Raw genomic sequence first — 15,347 nt, forward strand, 5'->3', positions numbered from 1 at the left:
AGAAGAGCCTCGTTTTTTTGGAGAAATAGCTTTATTTACTAATTTATAAATTCACAATTGCTTTTTTCCTTCATTTAACGGCGTTGCACAAATTGGCAGTCTTCCTCTCACTTTGCATCGCGGCGTAAATTACATATAATAACGAATTATTTATCCATAAAATCTCTTAATACCTAAGTGTCTTTATAACCCTACGAGAGGCACATCGTGAAAATTACAAATAACTATATACGCTTTAGTCATTCTTTAAACTCTTCGAATCTCTTCATTATCTATTCCATTTCATTATTCTTACCCACAATCTCTTCGCAAGGCTATTTTATGAACATATCACTCAGAGAACAGGACTATATTGTATATGCATAAACTATATATATATATGTGTATATAATCGAGCTCTATGAACTACATAAGTAGCAGCATTATTTTTGTCTTTTTTTTTTAATTACTGTTATATAAATTGCAAACCTACGTTTCAACCGATCTCGCGTTTACTTCGAGAGATCGCAAAATATTGTCTTTTTATAATTTTTTTGTTGCATATTTCGTATTCTCGTACCAAACACAGCAAAGAATCTCATAGCGGCTTCAACACTCTGTACATGTATTATAATTTCAGATTGTTTACAAAATGATGAAGCCTTCGCTCATTTCTCTTCTCTTGTTCACACAGAACGTAACACAGTAGGGTTGAAAACTTTGTGTCAAAAGGTGGATTTTGTTGGTATTAGAAGCACAATATGCGTATGTGCGTATTCCTAACGAGAGGAGAAAAAGAGTGACGAATGACTTTTTTGCTACATCCTGGTGGAGCGAGACATGCGGTTTGTTTTTGTGTAAAACTCCCTTGGACGGAGATGCGCCCTCTCGTACTCGCGGTAAATTTAAAAAGACCAGCACTGGCTCGTTTTTCTACATGCATTTGCGCCTTGTGATTTATGAACCGCGAGAACGATTCGCAATGAGAGAAAAAGTCAGACGGTGAATAATAGAACAGCGTCGAGCGTAATGGCAATGAGAGATTATTACATAGTACGAAAAATTTCACAGTCCTACGTGTGATTTCAGATTGCACGCGTATTTTAATAAAGATTCGTTCTCTCTCGCTCTGTATCGTTTATTGCACACGACATTTACATGCAGGAATGCATCCGACACAACGAAATATGTGAAGTTTAGGAAATTTAGCTAAATGCCGAGTTTCATAAAAAATACTAAAGATTCATATATTTGATATGTATTACTTTCTCGTTATTGTCATTGAATAAACTACAAAAATTCATCGTAAATTACTATATAACGACATTATATTAAACAAAAATTGAAACACGCCTTTCTCTTATTGCTTATTGTCATAGTTACACTTTTTTCAAAAAAGCTTTAATAGCAAAACTTACACTATGAAATTTGATTATCGCATCGTCATTTGACGTCCTTAAATTTACAATTGCAATCGTTCGATTCAACTACGCCAACGCGCGACAAAAATAATACTCTCGTTCTTTCGCATCGACGTGTACATTCAATTAAAAAAAAGAAATGCCTCGAGTCTGACGGATGAAAGTCGTGGAGAAGAAAATACAACAGATCTATAGGTTATGAGAAAAGAAAAAAAAATGAGATTTCAATTGAAACATAATAAAAATTAGCTAGCGCATAGATTTCGTCTACTTGAAAACTCGCGAGAGGCCTCGCCTTACAAATTAATCGACGAGGTTCGATGCTGATGACAAAATGAGTCGGCATGTCAATCGAGTGTCCGGAAAATTGCGCTTGGAATATTTACAAAATTCAACTGTCCAAAAACGTAAATCTCACTTAATCGCGATGTATCGCAACAATTTCAAAGATGATTCGTGTTATCCAAAAATAAATTCTAGTTTCCACACAGGCTAGGCATTTTCCGCAAGCTCGATTGACACACTGTTCGACAAAAAAAAATACAATACAAATAATATAATAATAATAATAATATTAATAAAATAGTAACGTTATATTATGCGAAGATCGCGTGCGTCGGCGGCTTGATTACAACTTCGAGCAGGTCGTCGTAGTCGTTTTTTTTCACGTCGTCTTCGTTCTCCTCTTCTCTTATATTCTTCAGGTCGTATAGATATCTGAGGGCGTGGGAGAGACTTATCGATAATCGGCGACGAAGCAGAGAACAGTTTTTTTATCACTCACAGCCCATCGCTCCGGACGCTCCGTGTAATATTATACTTCGTCGAGGCAGTGTTCTCTCTCTTTCTCCAACGTACACCTGACGCACGTCCGTTATCATGTCGCACTGGCTCCCATCTACGTAATTTTCTTTCTGAAGTACACTCAAGGATCCTCCGCTTCGTCGCCTCGTATACGAAACTAACATTCAAATGCGAAAGAGCAAGAAGCTGCTGCAGAGCTCGTGTCTCCTCGAAGCGAGAAAGAGAAAGAGAGCCTATAATATGTGCGCGTGTACATTAATGTAAATATTGTCCTACGATGGTCCAGTGCGTCCTCGTTATCTCCCTGTTTCCTTTCTCGATGTGAGGGCCATGTTTTATATAGTAGCAACTCCTCCGCGGTTTAATCGCGTATCACATATATTGTCGAAAGTGGGGGGTGGCTGATCCGGAGCGCTTAGATCTCCGTGTCTTTGGAGAACTTCTCGATCTCCGGGTAGATAGGCGACATCTCGAGTGTGCTCGGTGCCGACGGCACCGATGTCGGCGAGGCACCGCTGCTGGAGCTCAGATGCAGTCGACGACAGAGCTCGTCCAGCACTTCGTTGAACATCATCATGTTCATGTTCTGGCCCAGAAAGTGAAGCAGCAGGAAGTCTCCGACCTGAAAGTTAAAAGATACATCGTTAAAATTGAACTTATAAGCAGCGTTGTGATAAACAATGAAAATTTTGCCGTGAACCAACAACGATTTTCCATCAACGTGGAAATGCGCTGCTTTAAATGTAAAATGAGCTCGCTGTCTGCTCACGGCTTTCCGAAGTCTCATTATTATGCATTCAAATTTCGAGCGCTCGGCTAACGCACACAACGGCTTTTCCGACATTTGCATTACGAAGCTCACCTGGGTCTTTCTGATCAGAGCCTGGCATCCAGTGGGTGTGCCGAACTTGAAGCGCTTCTTGAGGATGGCCTCGCGGGTACTGGGCAGCAGGACCACGGCCATACTGTAGAGCAGAGCCAAGCCAGACATGACGGCCAGTACGATGAACCAGAACCAGAGGAAGATGTAGATCTTCTCGTTAAGGATGTTCAGAGCCAGGATGCAGAGGGCGTCGTGCTTCTGAATCGTTCCGGAGGCACCAAATTTGTGGAAGGTGCACTTGGTTACACGTGGGAAGACTTCGATCATAGGATCCGAACGCTGCTCCTGATTCATGTTACTGAACTTGACGACGTCCGAGCCGTAGGTCAGGAAGGCGCCGCCCAGGAAGGTGTCCACGAAAAAGATGTTGCCCACCTGAAAGTCAGTCTTTGTTTTAGTACAAGCAGACATGATGACCGACCGTCTCGTAATTACACGCACACAGCGTGCAAACGAGAGGAGAAAAAAACAGTCGTGGGAAACGTCGTATTATACAAACAAAGCAAAAGACACTTACGACGTTGATGAAGTTCAGCGCCTCGCAGAAGAAGTATCCGGCAGCGTAGCTGTTGTGCAGGTGCATTGTGTCGCAGATGTAAGTGACGAGTCGTTGCATCCTGGCCTGTCGCTCGACCTTCGTCTCAACCAAGGCACCTCGCATACCTTCGGAGATGGTACGGATCTTGCCCTCTTCCCACTGCTTCCACATCCAGTGGGGTACGTAGAAGAGGATGCCCTGGAAGAAGAGCATGAACGGCACCCACTGGTAGTACGAGTGGAACTTCTTCTCGCCGTAGTCGCCGCCGAGACCTGGATGGGCCACGTGCGTTCCAACGGGCTTGTTCAGGTTCCCCGGCAGGGTGAACGTGTACGTGATCCAGCAGTACGTGTTGATCACGTGGCCGGGGACAGCGCCGTCGCCGATGCAGTTTATCGGGTCACCTGGAATTCAATGCAAGATCTTTAGTTTTTCGTTTCGTCGACGATGCTCGCTGTACATTGTAACGATGAGCTTTGTCCACGCGAGGAAATACGATCGAGAGTGAAGCGACAAAGTGATCTATTTTTGCGATTCGTCGAAAGCAGCTGCATCGCGCATCCCGTGTATGCAGACTCGGTGAAATTTCATCCAATAGGATACAATATTGTGGCTATACTAGTGTGCATAAAACCACGAGGCTTGCAGAATCGCGATAAAAGCCTCTGGAAAACGAGTGTTCACACAATCTGCAGTTTTAATAACAGCCTGTATTAAAGGTGAAATTCGCAGCATCGGACTTGTCGGGATTTTTGAAAGACTCGTAGTTTTCATGGAACTCGTTAGGCTGCATCTTTTTATGCGCGCAGCGTAATTGCGAAATTACAAGCTCACGGTCGAGGAGCGAGTTTTTTCTTGCGCTTCTCATTTTTCATTAAGCTAAGTGGGTTAGACGTTAGTTACGACACCGCGCGATGGGGGAAAGTGAAGAATGGCAATGATTTAGTCGCGGAGAGAATCGGGCTTTTGTTCAGAGAAACAATTGCTTCGACTGTGAATAAACGCGTAGAACGAGTTGGTTGTTTAGCTGTATCATACGCGACGTTGAAAACTCGCGAACAAGTAGGTGAAATTTGAAAATTTTCTCTTTACTATGTACACGAGTGATGCGTTAACTTTAACCTTCGCAATTACGGCTAGTCGATGATTCAGTCGTCAGACTGTATAACTAAAATAGCCTGAGATTTTTAACGATCGGAAAACGTAACCATCGATGCGACTATATTTACACAAAACTGCTCTATCATACTCGAATAAAAGATTGAGACAACGGATCCAACCTCGTATAGAAAGTTTAATGCGCCAGAAATGGGATATACTTTTCACACACAAGGAGAGAAGAGAACAACATGAAAAAAAAACCAAAGTACTCACCTATTAGATTGTTCGCCGTGACTATGATGCAACAAGCGAATAGAATAGCCGATGTGATTCTGTAGTGGGCCCTGAAGATCATGTTATCAATTATGGCCTTGTCGATTAAATATCGTACTTTCACAAAGCCGGCGACCGCCGAGACCAAGCCGAACACCGCCATCTTTTTCGGCTCTTGTTATACTCCCTATAACACAAACGATACGCACAGATTAGCGCTAATTCGTCCCATTCACATTATGCATTATGGAGACCTGCTTTAGATATAATCAGCAATGATGCAGTGATGGGATAATAAGCGGCCTTGAGCCGTCGATAAATTATTATTATAAATATGGTGCGGTTTCGTTCGCGCGATCGGCGTACACGCAGATTTTTATAGACAATGTACAGTTTCCGATTCGATCGGCTGTACATAGTGTGCCGCGTTAGAGATCAGATATAGGCTGCGGAGAAAAATGCGCCGCACATTCCGTAATGGTTACTCTGAGAATTTCCCATTTATTATACGCTCGAGAGCCGCGCGCGGCTGGCATTGCGAAAGGCATTAAATCGTCGAGCCTGACTGTACGCGCAGGTATCAATTTTATGTAATTTTGCATATCGATTTTTTAAATCTCGGCATATTGTTTAATTCGCCCCCCGGCGTTGTTATATCGTTGAAATAGATCGCTTAAGCGTTATGCGCTAGTCGCGGAGCTAATACATTCGCACAATATTCTATACCATTCACTATACACACAAAAATTCAACGAATCCACTATAAATACCTCGAAAAGATAGAGCACCGACCGACACGTCGAATTACTATGCACAATATCATACACCCACGGCACAAGTCACGACCGAAAACCGTCCGCTCGCCACATCGTCGCTGTCGCGTTCGCGCGACAACTGAACAAGCAACAACGAGCACAAGTATAAGCGCACAGCGTGTGTCGAGTCTCCGACAAAGTATAGTGGTAGTAGGAGGAGGATGGGTCCAGTGAAGCGGGGTTTGCGCTGCGTCACGTTATAAGGCTAGCTTCCGGCGGCGGCGGCCCCCGTATGTTATATTACTCGAAGAGAGCGTCCTCGTGCGCGTACAACATGGACTTTCGCGTGCGTCAGCGATGCAGTCTCTCGATTGTCCTTATAAACGCGCGGATTTTCTGCATGTGGGTCACGTTGCTGCGCTGCTGGCTGGATTTTTTTCTTTTTGCTCTTCGTTTATAGACAGACACGTATGGAGAAGAAACGCCTCGGCTTCGAAGAGTTTGCTCGGCGCGTATGTTTGCTCGGCTCGATAAGACGTCGCTGTTTGGTTTTTTTTACAGCCCGCGAGGAGAAGAATTTAGCGGTGTGGAGATAGCGCTCGAGTCTGCAGATAAGGAGGAGTGAAAATTCTGGAAAGCTGGAAAACTGTCGTCCTCCTCGTCGTCGTCGTTATCTGTGAGCGGACTTCCTAAATTAATAAACTTATCTCCGCGCGCAGGAATATACATCCAGCTGCTATCTCTCGTATTTACCGGCCGCGTAACGGCGTATCTGCAGAGCCGTCGTACGTATGTGAATCTATGATTTCCCGGAAAAAAATCACCGTCTCAGCTAGAATCAGCGCCACGCACAGCCAGCGTTGATTGCCGAAAAAAGAACGCCTCACTGAAGGCTCGGTCTCGTCGCGGTTAAACGATAAGACCCTGAAAGCACGGCAGTCCCACGCGAATGCCACTGCTGTAGCGAGTATCGAGTTGTAGGTCGTTAGAAGTTTATTAGTTAACTAATTGAAGGCAGACGTCGTCGTCGCTCCGCATCTCTCTCCGGCGGGGTCAATCGCCAAGAAGTCGCTCGCGCGCATTGTCCCCGTTCCACGTATATGACAAGTATAAGTATTCATCTCGGCTTTGTTATGCGTCTGATTTTCTTTTTCATCGCTTTATGTTTCTGCAACTGCGCTTGGCGTAATTTTTTCTCTCGTCCGAGGCTTTCAAGAAGTTTTCGCTTTTTCCTCGGATTATACGTGACACTGCTTTTAAAGATCAGCAATTATTCAGCGCCGAACGTATAATACAGTAGAAGTGAAGTGTAACAGAGTAAATTCTGCTGAGTCCCTCGCGCGACTGGTTTACACGCCAGCAGACGGATCGAGTTTCGCAACTTAAACTTTGCCGTTATAACTCCAATTGACTATTCTCGAGACAGTAGAGAGTATAGAGAGAGGATATTGGCTCCCGCCTGCGTATGTGCCACCGCATACTCCGATCCGATCTCTCTCACACGGATAAACGCGCTCGAATGATCTAATAAATCCTCGTGTGCTCTCTACCATTGGCGATGATACTCCCGATGGAATTTTGTTTGCGTGATCGTCACCGGGAGATTTTCTTTCACGAACTAATTGGAACAACAAGCGCCGTGTATAACAGCCTACCCGATCGAGGTATAAAACTTTTATACGCGCGACGAAACAATTGGCCGCGTCCCAGATTTCCGGGTGGAAAAACAATCGCAATCGTGAAAGCATAAGTTTTGATTGCTAGTGGGGGGAAAAATATTTTTATCAGCGCCGCCAGCTGCAGTTAAAAAGTTACGCGTCGTCCTTTCTCTCTCTCTCTCTCTCTCTCTCTCTCTCTCTCTCTCTCTCTCTCTCTCTCTCTCTCTCTCTCTCTCTCTCTCTCTCTCTCTCTCTCTCTCTCTCTCTCTCTCTCTCTCTCTCTCTCTCTCATGAATATATAGAACGCTGCAGTCGGTGCCGCGCATGCAAATCGCCGCTTTCAGCGAGCATTAATATTAATGGGGGCTCGAAATAACAATTGAAAGATGAATTATGGAGATTCATCATATTTTTCGATCGAGAGACGCGCAACAAAAATTACAACGATATATAATGCGGGTATAATATTGTAACAGTTCGCTCTCTCATCTCAATCAGAAACATTTTCCGATCCTGCGCCGTGCAACGCTTCGATCGATAATGACAGGTTCGCAAAAAGAGAAGAGAAGAGAGAGAGAGAAACACTCGATTCCCCGTGGCGGGAATTATACGGAACGCGCCCATGAATAATTCAGAACGTCGGGCGCGTTTGCTTTTATTCGCACGAGAGGGAGAGAGAGAACACACAATAATTTTTCGCGCAGGTGACTGATCCTTATGCCCGCGCCGATGGTGAAAGGACGCGAACTCGCACCGACGCGTGTGCACAGTGTTGGAGACTCTCTAGTGGCTTCTATGGATTTTACAGTTAGAGGTGTAGCTAGCTGTTCGTGGACGCACCTCTGTTTATACGTTGACACATGGAGGTGGATGTTTTAAATGTTATATATTTTTTCGAAGGTTGATACAAGGCGAAACAAAGCTGCCGATCTTACAACGTGAGAAAGACCGCAAGCGGCTGGTAGCGGTTAATTAATTTTAAATGTTTTTCTTTCTGAATCATCGTCTCGTTGATTCACGAGTGATTACACGCGCCGGCAACTGCCGCGGCGCCGGATAAATGCACGATGATATGGAAATGGGACAAACAATGAGAGGATCTGGCTTTCTATATACTTCGACTCGCAGTGCGTATATCTATGGTGTGACCATCGAACGAAACTGCGTTTTCAGAAGCCTCGATTGATGATCAAAAGTCGAGAGTATTTCCCCACTGAATTATTCATCGTTTGCGAGATCCACTGCAAGACACATCCAGGATACAATATAACTTGCACGAGTAGTTCCATTATTCTCTGGATAGCTCGCGCGAAATTCCTCGTGAATCACGAGATCGTTCACCGAATTTCCGGTACACAACTTTTCAAAATTCACCGGCCACCTCAGGCTTCAGGAATTCAAACAGCCGCAATTTAGATTACTGATCTTGATCCGCTAACTGCACATCGCTACGAAAATTTTCAAACGGCTCGCATCAATTATCGCTGCTCACTTTTCCTCGTAGCAATGCCCCCGACTCGACTTTCCTCGAACGACGAATCCATAGCGCGACAAGTCTAAATAAAGGACCTCGAGGATAAAGAAAGAGCGGCCGGCACATGCATCGCGGTGGCGGCATTCTCGAAGCGTGAATCGTGAAATCGCCCAAGGTCGGCCCGAGAGCGAAGAATCTATGATCGGACGTGGGAAAGGTATTCCGTTCGGGGACCGGCGCACCTTTCTCTCCCTTCCTCTGCCTCTTCTTCTTCGCTTCGAATTCTCGAAACGCGAGGAGGGACATGGACACCGGGGCTGCGTGGACGTGGACTCCTTTTCTCTTCTGGTTCTGCGGGGAGGACTGGTTCGCGCTCGTGTGTTGCTTCGTTTTGCTTGAAAAATCGTAAGCGACGCTTTAAAAGTTCGTATACGAGTGGTGTACCTACTCTACTCCCGAAAGTCCATCAAAACTCGGCTCACGTGCGCGTTCGTCTTGAACTTCCGAGACAGTGCCTGCGGCCGCGCGCGGGAAAAATCAACAGCCGAAAAAAAAGAAGTTTCCTCAAATGCCCTTTTCCCACACAAGCTCATCTCCAGCGCGAGATTAGAAAGTCCGGGAAAGAGCCGCTTATATTATGTATGGGAATATAAGCTATCCCTCTCATCTTGTGTACAAGTCACACCTAGATGATATGGTGTTTCTCTCTCCGAGAGCGATTATCTCGCTGGATAAATATTTTCGGAAGACATACAGGCTCGAGGCTTTTAAATGCAAAGCGCGACTTTGAATTTTTAGCAGATATGACACCTCTTGTAACGTCCAAGAAAGTATTTCATCGTCACGTGACACGTGCAACAACAACTCGTTGAAAAGAAATTCTCTCCGCGCGTTGTATTAGAAGACGCGAGTCAAAAGGATCGAGGCGACTGTGCTCTCTTTGTTCGAGGAAGTGGACTTAACATAGGAACGATAATTGACACCTCATCCCTTATATCCTTTCTCTCTCTGGGCTATAGCTTTTTCTGTCAGTTACAAGAGAGCCGAAAGAGACGCTGTGTGATACACGCGGAAACAACTCGCGGACTTCCTTTATGAATCTACTGTGACGCAGAGAGAGAGAGAGAGAGAGAGAGAGAGAGAGAGAGAGAGAGAGAGAGAGAGAGAGAGAGAGAGAGAGAGAGCCGCAGGACGATGACTCTTGCGTTCCGACAGCTTTCTAATACTTTTCGGCCTTTTCCGATGCTATAGGTATAGCGAGCGTTGAATCGATATATTTCACGTGAGGAAATCGGTTGCGTAGTGTACTCGCTTTAGCGCAAAATTCGAGTTCGCTACGCCAGAGGTAAATAGCGAAGGAAACACGCCGTCGTCGTTGCGTAACGAACGTCGTAATCCCAGTAAAAAATCCTCGTCGATTTAACGTGTTTTCTGCGGGTTGTATCGCTGAAAATTGATCGACGACATTGAAACCGATTCCCTCCGTGTGAAATCGACACCTATACGCGTTATGAGCTTCTGTTATGCGAACGATACTCTATATACCTCATAAGAAAAACCAAAGTCTCTTCGTTAATAAAGTTATAACAAAGTGAAATTGCACTAACGAGATAAACTCGATTAAAAAATCCTCTACAACTCGAGGCTATATAGAACGCGCGCGGGCGCGGCTATCGCGAAAACGCGTTCTCCATTCACTATACAGCGGAGCCTATATGCATTTCGTAACGAGGTAAATCCGTATAGTGCAGCCGGCGGCGAGTTCAGCTACGCGCCGGCTTTATCGGGCGTACAACGGCTGCTTTTATACACGGCCACATGTGGCACACACAGTGGTTTTTCTTTTTCGAGAGCTGATGCCCGATACTTTTTTCTGTGCATCGCCCCAGACGCGCGAAGCCGAGTGTTTTTCGAGGAGAGGATTATACTATACGCACTCGGTTTGGATTTTTATTTTCGAGCATTCAACGCATCCGCGGCGGTATCCGGGGCTGAAGTAACAAAGTCTCTTTATGGGGGTATATCGCGATAATTTGATGGTCACTGATTTGAGCACGGGTCGTTCGGGCTTCGCCGTTTCTTACTTGGCTATTCGGGTATATAGTGAAAGAGAGACTCGTTTCTTCGAGATGCCTTTCACTCGAAATACCAGTTTTCCGTTATTTTTTTTTATCGATGATTATACGGTGAAAAGCTTTTCCGCGATTAGAATTTCATGCGAAGGAATCACGCGCTCGTGTGTCGTAAATTCCGAGTGGATAATTAACGCCCTCGTACAGAATGCGGCGAGTATGCTTAATTTAATAACCGGTAATTACCCAGCTGGCCGGTGGGTGTATAATAGAAGCTGCATTAAAATACACCCGCGTCATTGTACACACACGCCGAGTAGAAAATCCAGATTACTTTCTACTTGTACAGCAATGCAAATCTCTGGCATATAATATCTCAAGCTTAATCGGCTAATTACAACGTCACCCCGAGCGCGCGGAATACGCTTAAAACAAACTCCCTCTGGCTCTTACTCTACTACAGCCTCGAATAAACATCGCCTCTCTCGAGCAGCAAAAATCAGCAGCGGAAACGATCGCGTTTCGCGCGTATACGTGATGCACTAGCTCCGCACGATTATTTAATCGCAACGGATGCAACGACACCCGAGTTACGGCCTTGCGCTGGTCTGCGCCGCTCTTTTGTTTACTATTGTGCGCCATCCGCAGCGTTGTGTCCCGGAGGCGTTCGTTCGAAACAAAGCGATGAAATTTTCTCAACGCGCTTTTTGCGCTCTAACCGATGCTGCAGCACACCGTGGGTGTACATAAGTACAAGACGTGTCGCGGGCTAAGCGTAAGCGCAGGCCGCAGAGCGTGAGAAAAGACGCGCCGAGGAGAAATTATTGGCTCCTCTCGTTTGTCCGTCTCGATCGACTGCCTTGACTGATCGACGCGTTGGGTGAGATTTTTTTAAAATCTTCGGAAAGTGTGTGTATAAGTACCTACACCCGCGAAGAATGAGAAAAATGAGAAAAAAATAGTTGCGGGGGATTTAACGTCTCGTGTTTACGCTGGGAACACGCTGTTTTCATACACGCGCGGGGTTTACGAGGCGAACTTTATCGGCTGTTAAAATTTACGGCGAGTTTGAGAGCGAGAGAGAGAGGTGGGGCGCGTAAAAGCCGACGTCGTGCGCGCATCACATTGTCCGCGAAATTAGTCAGCTCTGTGTATACGCTCCTCTATGGGTAAAAACCCGAAATCAAACTCGAGTGTATTACGCTAGACTGAGAAAGAAATTCGTTCGAAAGAATGTCTCGCTTCATTATAGTCGACTCGCCGCGTTACAACAATAGTACACAACAGCGTCGACAGCAGAGTCCAGCTGCACGACTCTCTCATTGTCTTTACGCGAGAGCGAGTGAAAAAACGACGTTCGTGCCCTTGCGTCTCAGTGAGACGCTCGGCGTTTGTTATTTCTCTCCCGTATACTTATACGCGCATAGCGGCAGCGGCTCTTTCTTAATTTACGCCGAGCGAGCTAGTAAACGCGCGCGAGGGCTGATTTCGCGGAATTCCGCACTTCAGCTCCATACTATTACGCGTAATAACAACATGACGTCGTCGAGAAAGTATCGTGAGTAAGCGTGCCCTTTCACATAAATTCCAGCGCAGACGCGGAGAGTAGCGTGTCGTTCTCGACGCAACCTGGCGCGCATCTGCTCCGAAACTGGTGAAAAAGCGCGTCTCTCTCACGGCTTTGTCTGTCGCGCTGCGAGCCACGTTGGGTTTACCAGTATATAGTATACGGAATTTCACATTTCGTGCGACGGCCGGAAGGACCCCCGCCGAGCAACTGTTGCACACACGCGCGAGTCACACAACCCCCTTATGTTTCAAAACTAGCGTATAGCGTCGCTGCACAGTTTCTTAAATACCGATTTTCACTCAGAGATCCTCTCTTTCTCGGTTGCGTCACTTTTCGAATAACCTCTTTCCGCACTTTTCGAAATCGCACCATATTTACAATCCAGCGACGAAACGCACTACAGCCTACCTTGCAGAGCTCTCCTCTCAGAGAAGGTAAATCACGGCGAGGAATCCTCTCTTTCTCTCTCTTTCTCCGTAGCTTCGACTTCTCACTGCAGTAGGTATACTTCTACTCTCACAGATTAATAATCACACTCTCACAACGTTACGCGTCGAGCTGCCCGTAAACAACAACAAAAGACGCCCGTAACTCTGTAACTATCTCTATGTAACAACAATAAATACAAGGAGAGACAGCGTGTGTAGAAGAGAGAGATAGAAAAAAAGGGGGGAGAAAAAGAACGGTGTACGCGCGTGACGCGCGGAACGGGCCCGGAGAGCGACTGGTGGCCTCGCGCCGAGAGCTCGACGACTCGGAGCGCCGAGAGGAGAAAAGGACGGAGCATACAACCACAGCCCCGCTCCGATGTCGGGCCCCACCACCGGCGCGAACAGTGAGGTTACTCGACCGCCGTGATGCCTATGCCCTTCTTGCGTTGCTTTTGCTCCGTGTGTGTGTGGCGTTGGCTCTCTACGGAATTGAGTTTTTCGGCTGCTGCGTATAGATTGTTGTGGGACTGGCATAGGACCGGGAGCTGATTGATGAGAGAGAGAGAGAGAGAGAGAGAGAGAGAGATGATTCGATTGTCTAGGACAGGCTTCGAGCTCTGTTACCCAATAAAAATTTAATTTTCTGAATTAAAAAAAGTTCCCCCATTTAAACCCATGCGCGTATACGCACGAGCGAGTGGAGACGCGGCAGCATTTCCTTCTCGGCTACACATTATATCCCTCTCTTCCAGAATTCTGCGTGCGCCTTTCTCTTTATCTCCCTCTCCCTCTGCATCTCTCTCTATGCTACAGGTATACCTACCTGCACGAGACTCTCCTCGCTGGTAATGGCAGTCCGGACCGTTTTACTTCGGGACTGCGGCGCACGCTACTGCCAGGTGCGTAGCAGACGGGATTATTACGGCCCGGAGAGAGAGAGAGAGAGAGAGAGAGAGAGAGAGAGAGAGAGAGAGAGAGAGAGAGAGAGACGTGCTGCAGATGAAGCCGTGATCTCCTGCACGTATACCTATATATTATACTGTACGAGTTCTTTTTTCGCGTTTGCGAGGTCTATGCATATAATGATTTTTATTTAATGAGTAGGTTACACTTATTACTTTGATATTTTTCCTTACAAGCTCGACGATGCGGATTCGCTCGAATCGTTTCGATGCGAAAACGCTTACATAATGCTCGTATAACATAACGCGATTCCCGAGTTCTCTCGACGCGCAGGAACAGTTATAGAATGCGCACATCATCGACGGTCGCTCACGAGCAAATTAGCAGATACGCCGCGTTTAATAAGCGCGCGCGGTGTGGTCTCCGCTCGCGAGAGTTAATGCGCGCACGAGGTTTGATTATAGGTCAGCCCGCCGATGCGCGGAAAACCGTAAGTAATATGCCATTGTTGCCAGCGTTTTACAACCGAACTCAAATCAGATCTTTACACTGGCTGTGCACCGCAAACATATCATCAAACTGCAGCTGGGAGTCTAATCTCTGGCACTATACTGATAAAGCAATGAAAAAGATAAGACGCTCATCTGTATGTCTCGTGAGAGAGAGAGAGAGAGAGAGAGAGAGAGAGAGAGAGTCGTGTTCCTTTTGAAGCCAATAATCCTCCGCCGGTCGTCGAGTCCAATAAAATCCTTCGGCGTCGTCGTCGCTGCGTGTAAACATTGTGAAACGAGCCGCGACCTAGATAACCGCGAACTTACGCTCTCACTTGGCGCAGCGCTGCTGCTTGTCTCCATGATCAATTGATCCTCTCGTTACGACGCTGCTGACTTCGAAAACGCATTGCATATGTGCCGACAATGAGGCAGCTTTAAAGATTTATTCGATGACGGTAGTATAGAGGCTGTCGTCGCCGGAGCTATTGTTTACGGGAGCTTTTAAGCGCAGGGAATTTCGATTGTGCGGTAAACGTTTGAGCGTGTACGAAGTTGCGCAATTTTCGATTGCGGTGAGAAGTTTTGCGGTCTATTGGTTTTGGCGAGCGAGGATGAAGATTTTTAACTGTGTGCAGTCGTGCTTTGTTCTGTCTCGGTTCGAAAAGTAAAATGATTCAGACTAGAGGTACTTATTGGAGAATTGATCAGAATGTTGAGTTTTGAGACGTTGCGCCTTTAAGGTCATCGTTTTCTTTTAATAAGAAGATTAGAGTTTGCTAATTCTTTTACGCATCAACAATAAAAAAAATATTTTCAAATAATTTATACTCGAAGCGCAATATGCTCACATAATGTACAGACTGTAAAAATAGTCGCAATCAATCAAGAATGACAAAAGTTTTCATGTCTGATTGACTTCAATAGGTAGAAGTTCTGCAAATAGTCCGAAGAATGCGGTGTATTTCATATTTATGAATATAGCTCTCTGTGT

General features: G+C 45.8%; 2 protein-coding genes across 10 annotated transcripts in view; one reads left to right on the forward strand and one right to left on the reverse strand.

Moving 5' to 3' along the window:
* LOC100118634 (dedicator of cytokinesis protein 3) overlaps nucleotides 1–15,347 on the forward strand; it is an 85,648-nt gene that overhangs the window by 21,884 nt on the left and 48,417 nt on the right. The window lies entirely within an intron of this gene.
* LOC100678367 (innexin inx3) lies at nucleotides 13–13,825 on the reverse strand. Of its 5 annotated transcripts, none has more exons than XM_032595968.1 (5): nucleotides 13,783–13,825; nucleotides 5,000–5,186; nucleotides 3,605–4,029; nucleotides 3,067–3,462; nucleotides 13–2,826 (listed from the first exon to the last, which is right to left on the reverse strand). In XM_032595968.1, the coding sequence occupies exons 2-5, from the start codon at nucleotides 5,160–5,162 to the stop codon at nucleotides 2,620–2,622; spliced, it is 1,191 nt and encodes a 396-aa protein (XP_032451859.1). In that variant the 5' UTR covers nucleotides 5,163–5,186; nucleotides 13,783–13,825; the 3' UTR covers nucleotides 13–2,619. The 5 variants fall into 5 exon arrangements, with proteins under 5 accessions (XP_032451859.1, XP_003427733.1, XP_032451857.1 ...); XM_003427685.5 differs by lacking the exon at nucleotides 13,783–13,825 and adding an exon at nucleotides 12,937–13,517; XM_032595966.1 differs by lacking the exon at nucleotides 13,783–13,825 and adding an exon at nucleotides 9,129–9,275.

Source organism: Nasonia vitripennis, chromosome 1 (assembly GCF_009193385.2).
Source record: "Nasonia vitripennis strain AsymCx chromosome 1, Nvit_psr_1.1, whole genome shotgun sequence".
Classification (NCBI taxonomy): domain Eukaryota; kingdom Metazoa; phylum Arthropoda; class Insecta; order Hymenoptera; family Pteromalidae; genus Nasonia; species Nasonia vitripennis.

Bases quoted from the DNA above. Each gene is read 5' to 3' on its own strand.
- LOC100678367 (XM_032595968.1), bottom strand. From the start codon at position 5,162: ATGGCGGTGTTCGGCTTGGTCTCGGCGGTCGCCGGCTTTGTGAAAGTA. The intron at 4,030-4,999 runs GTGAGTACTTTG...ATTGAATTCCAG, and splicing joins CACGGCGAACAATCTAATAG to GTGACCCGATAAACTGCATC. The intron at 3,463-3,604 runs GTAAGTGTCTTT...ACTGACTTTCAG, and splicing joins CGCTGAACTTCATCAACGTC to GTGGGCAACATCTTTTTCGT.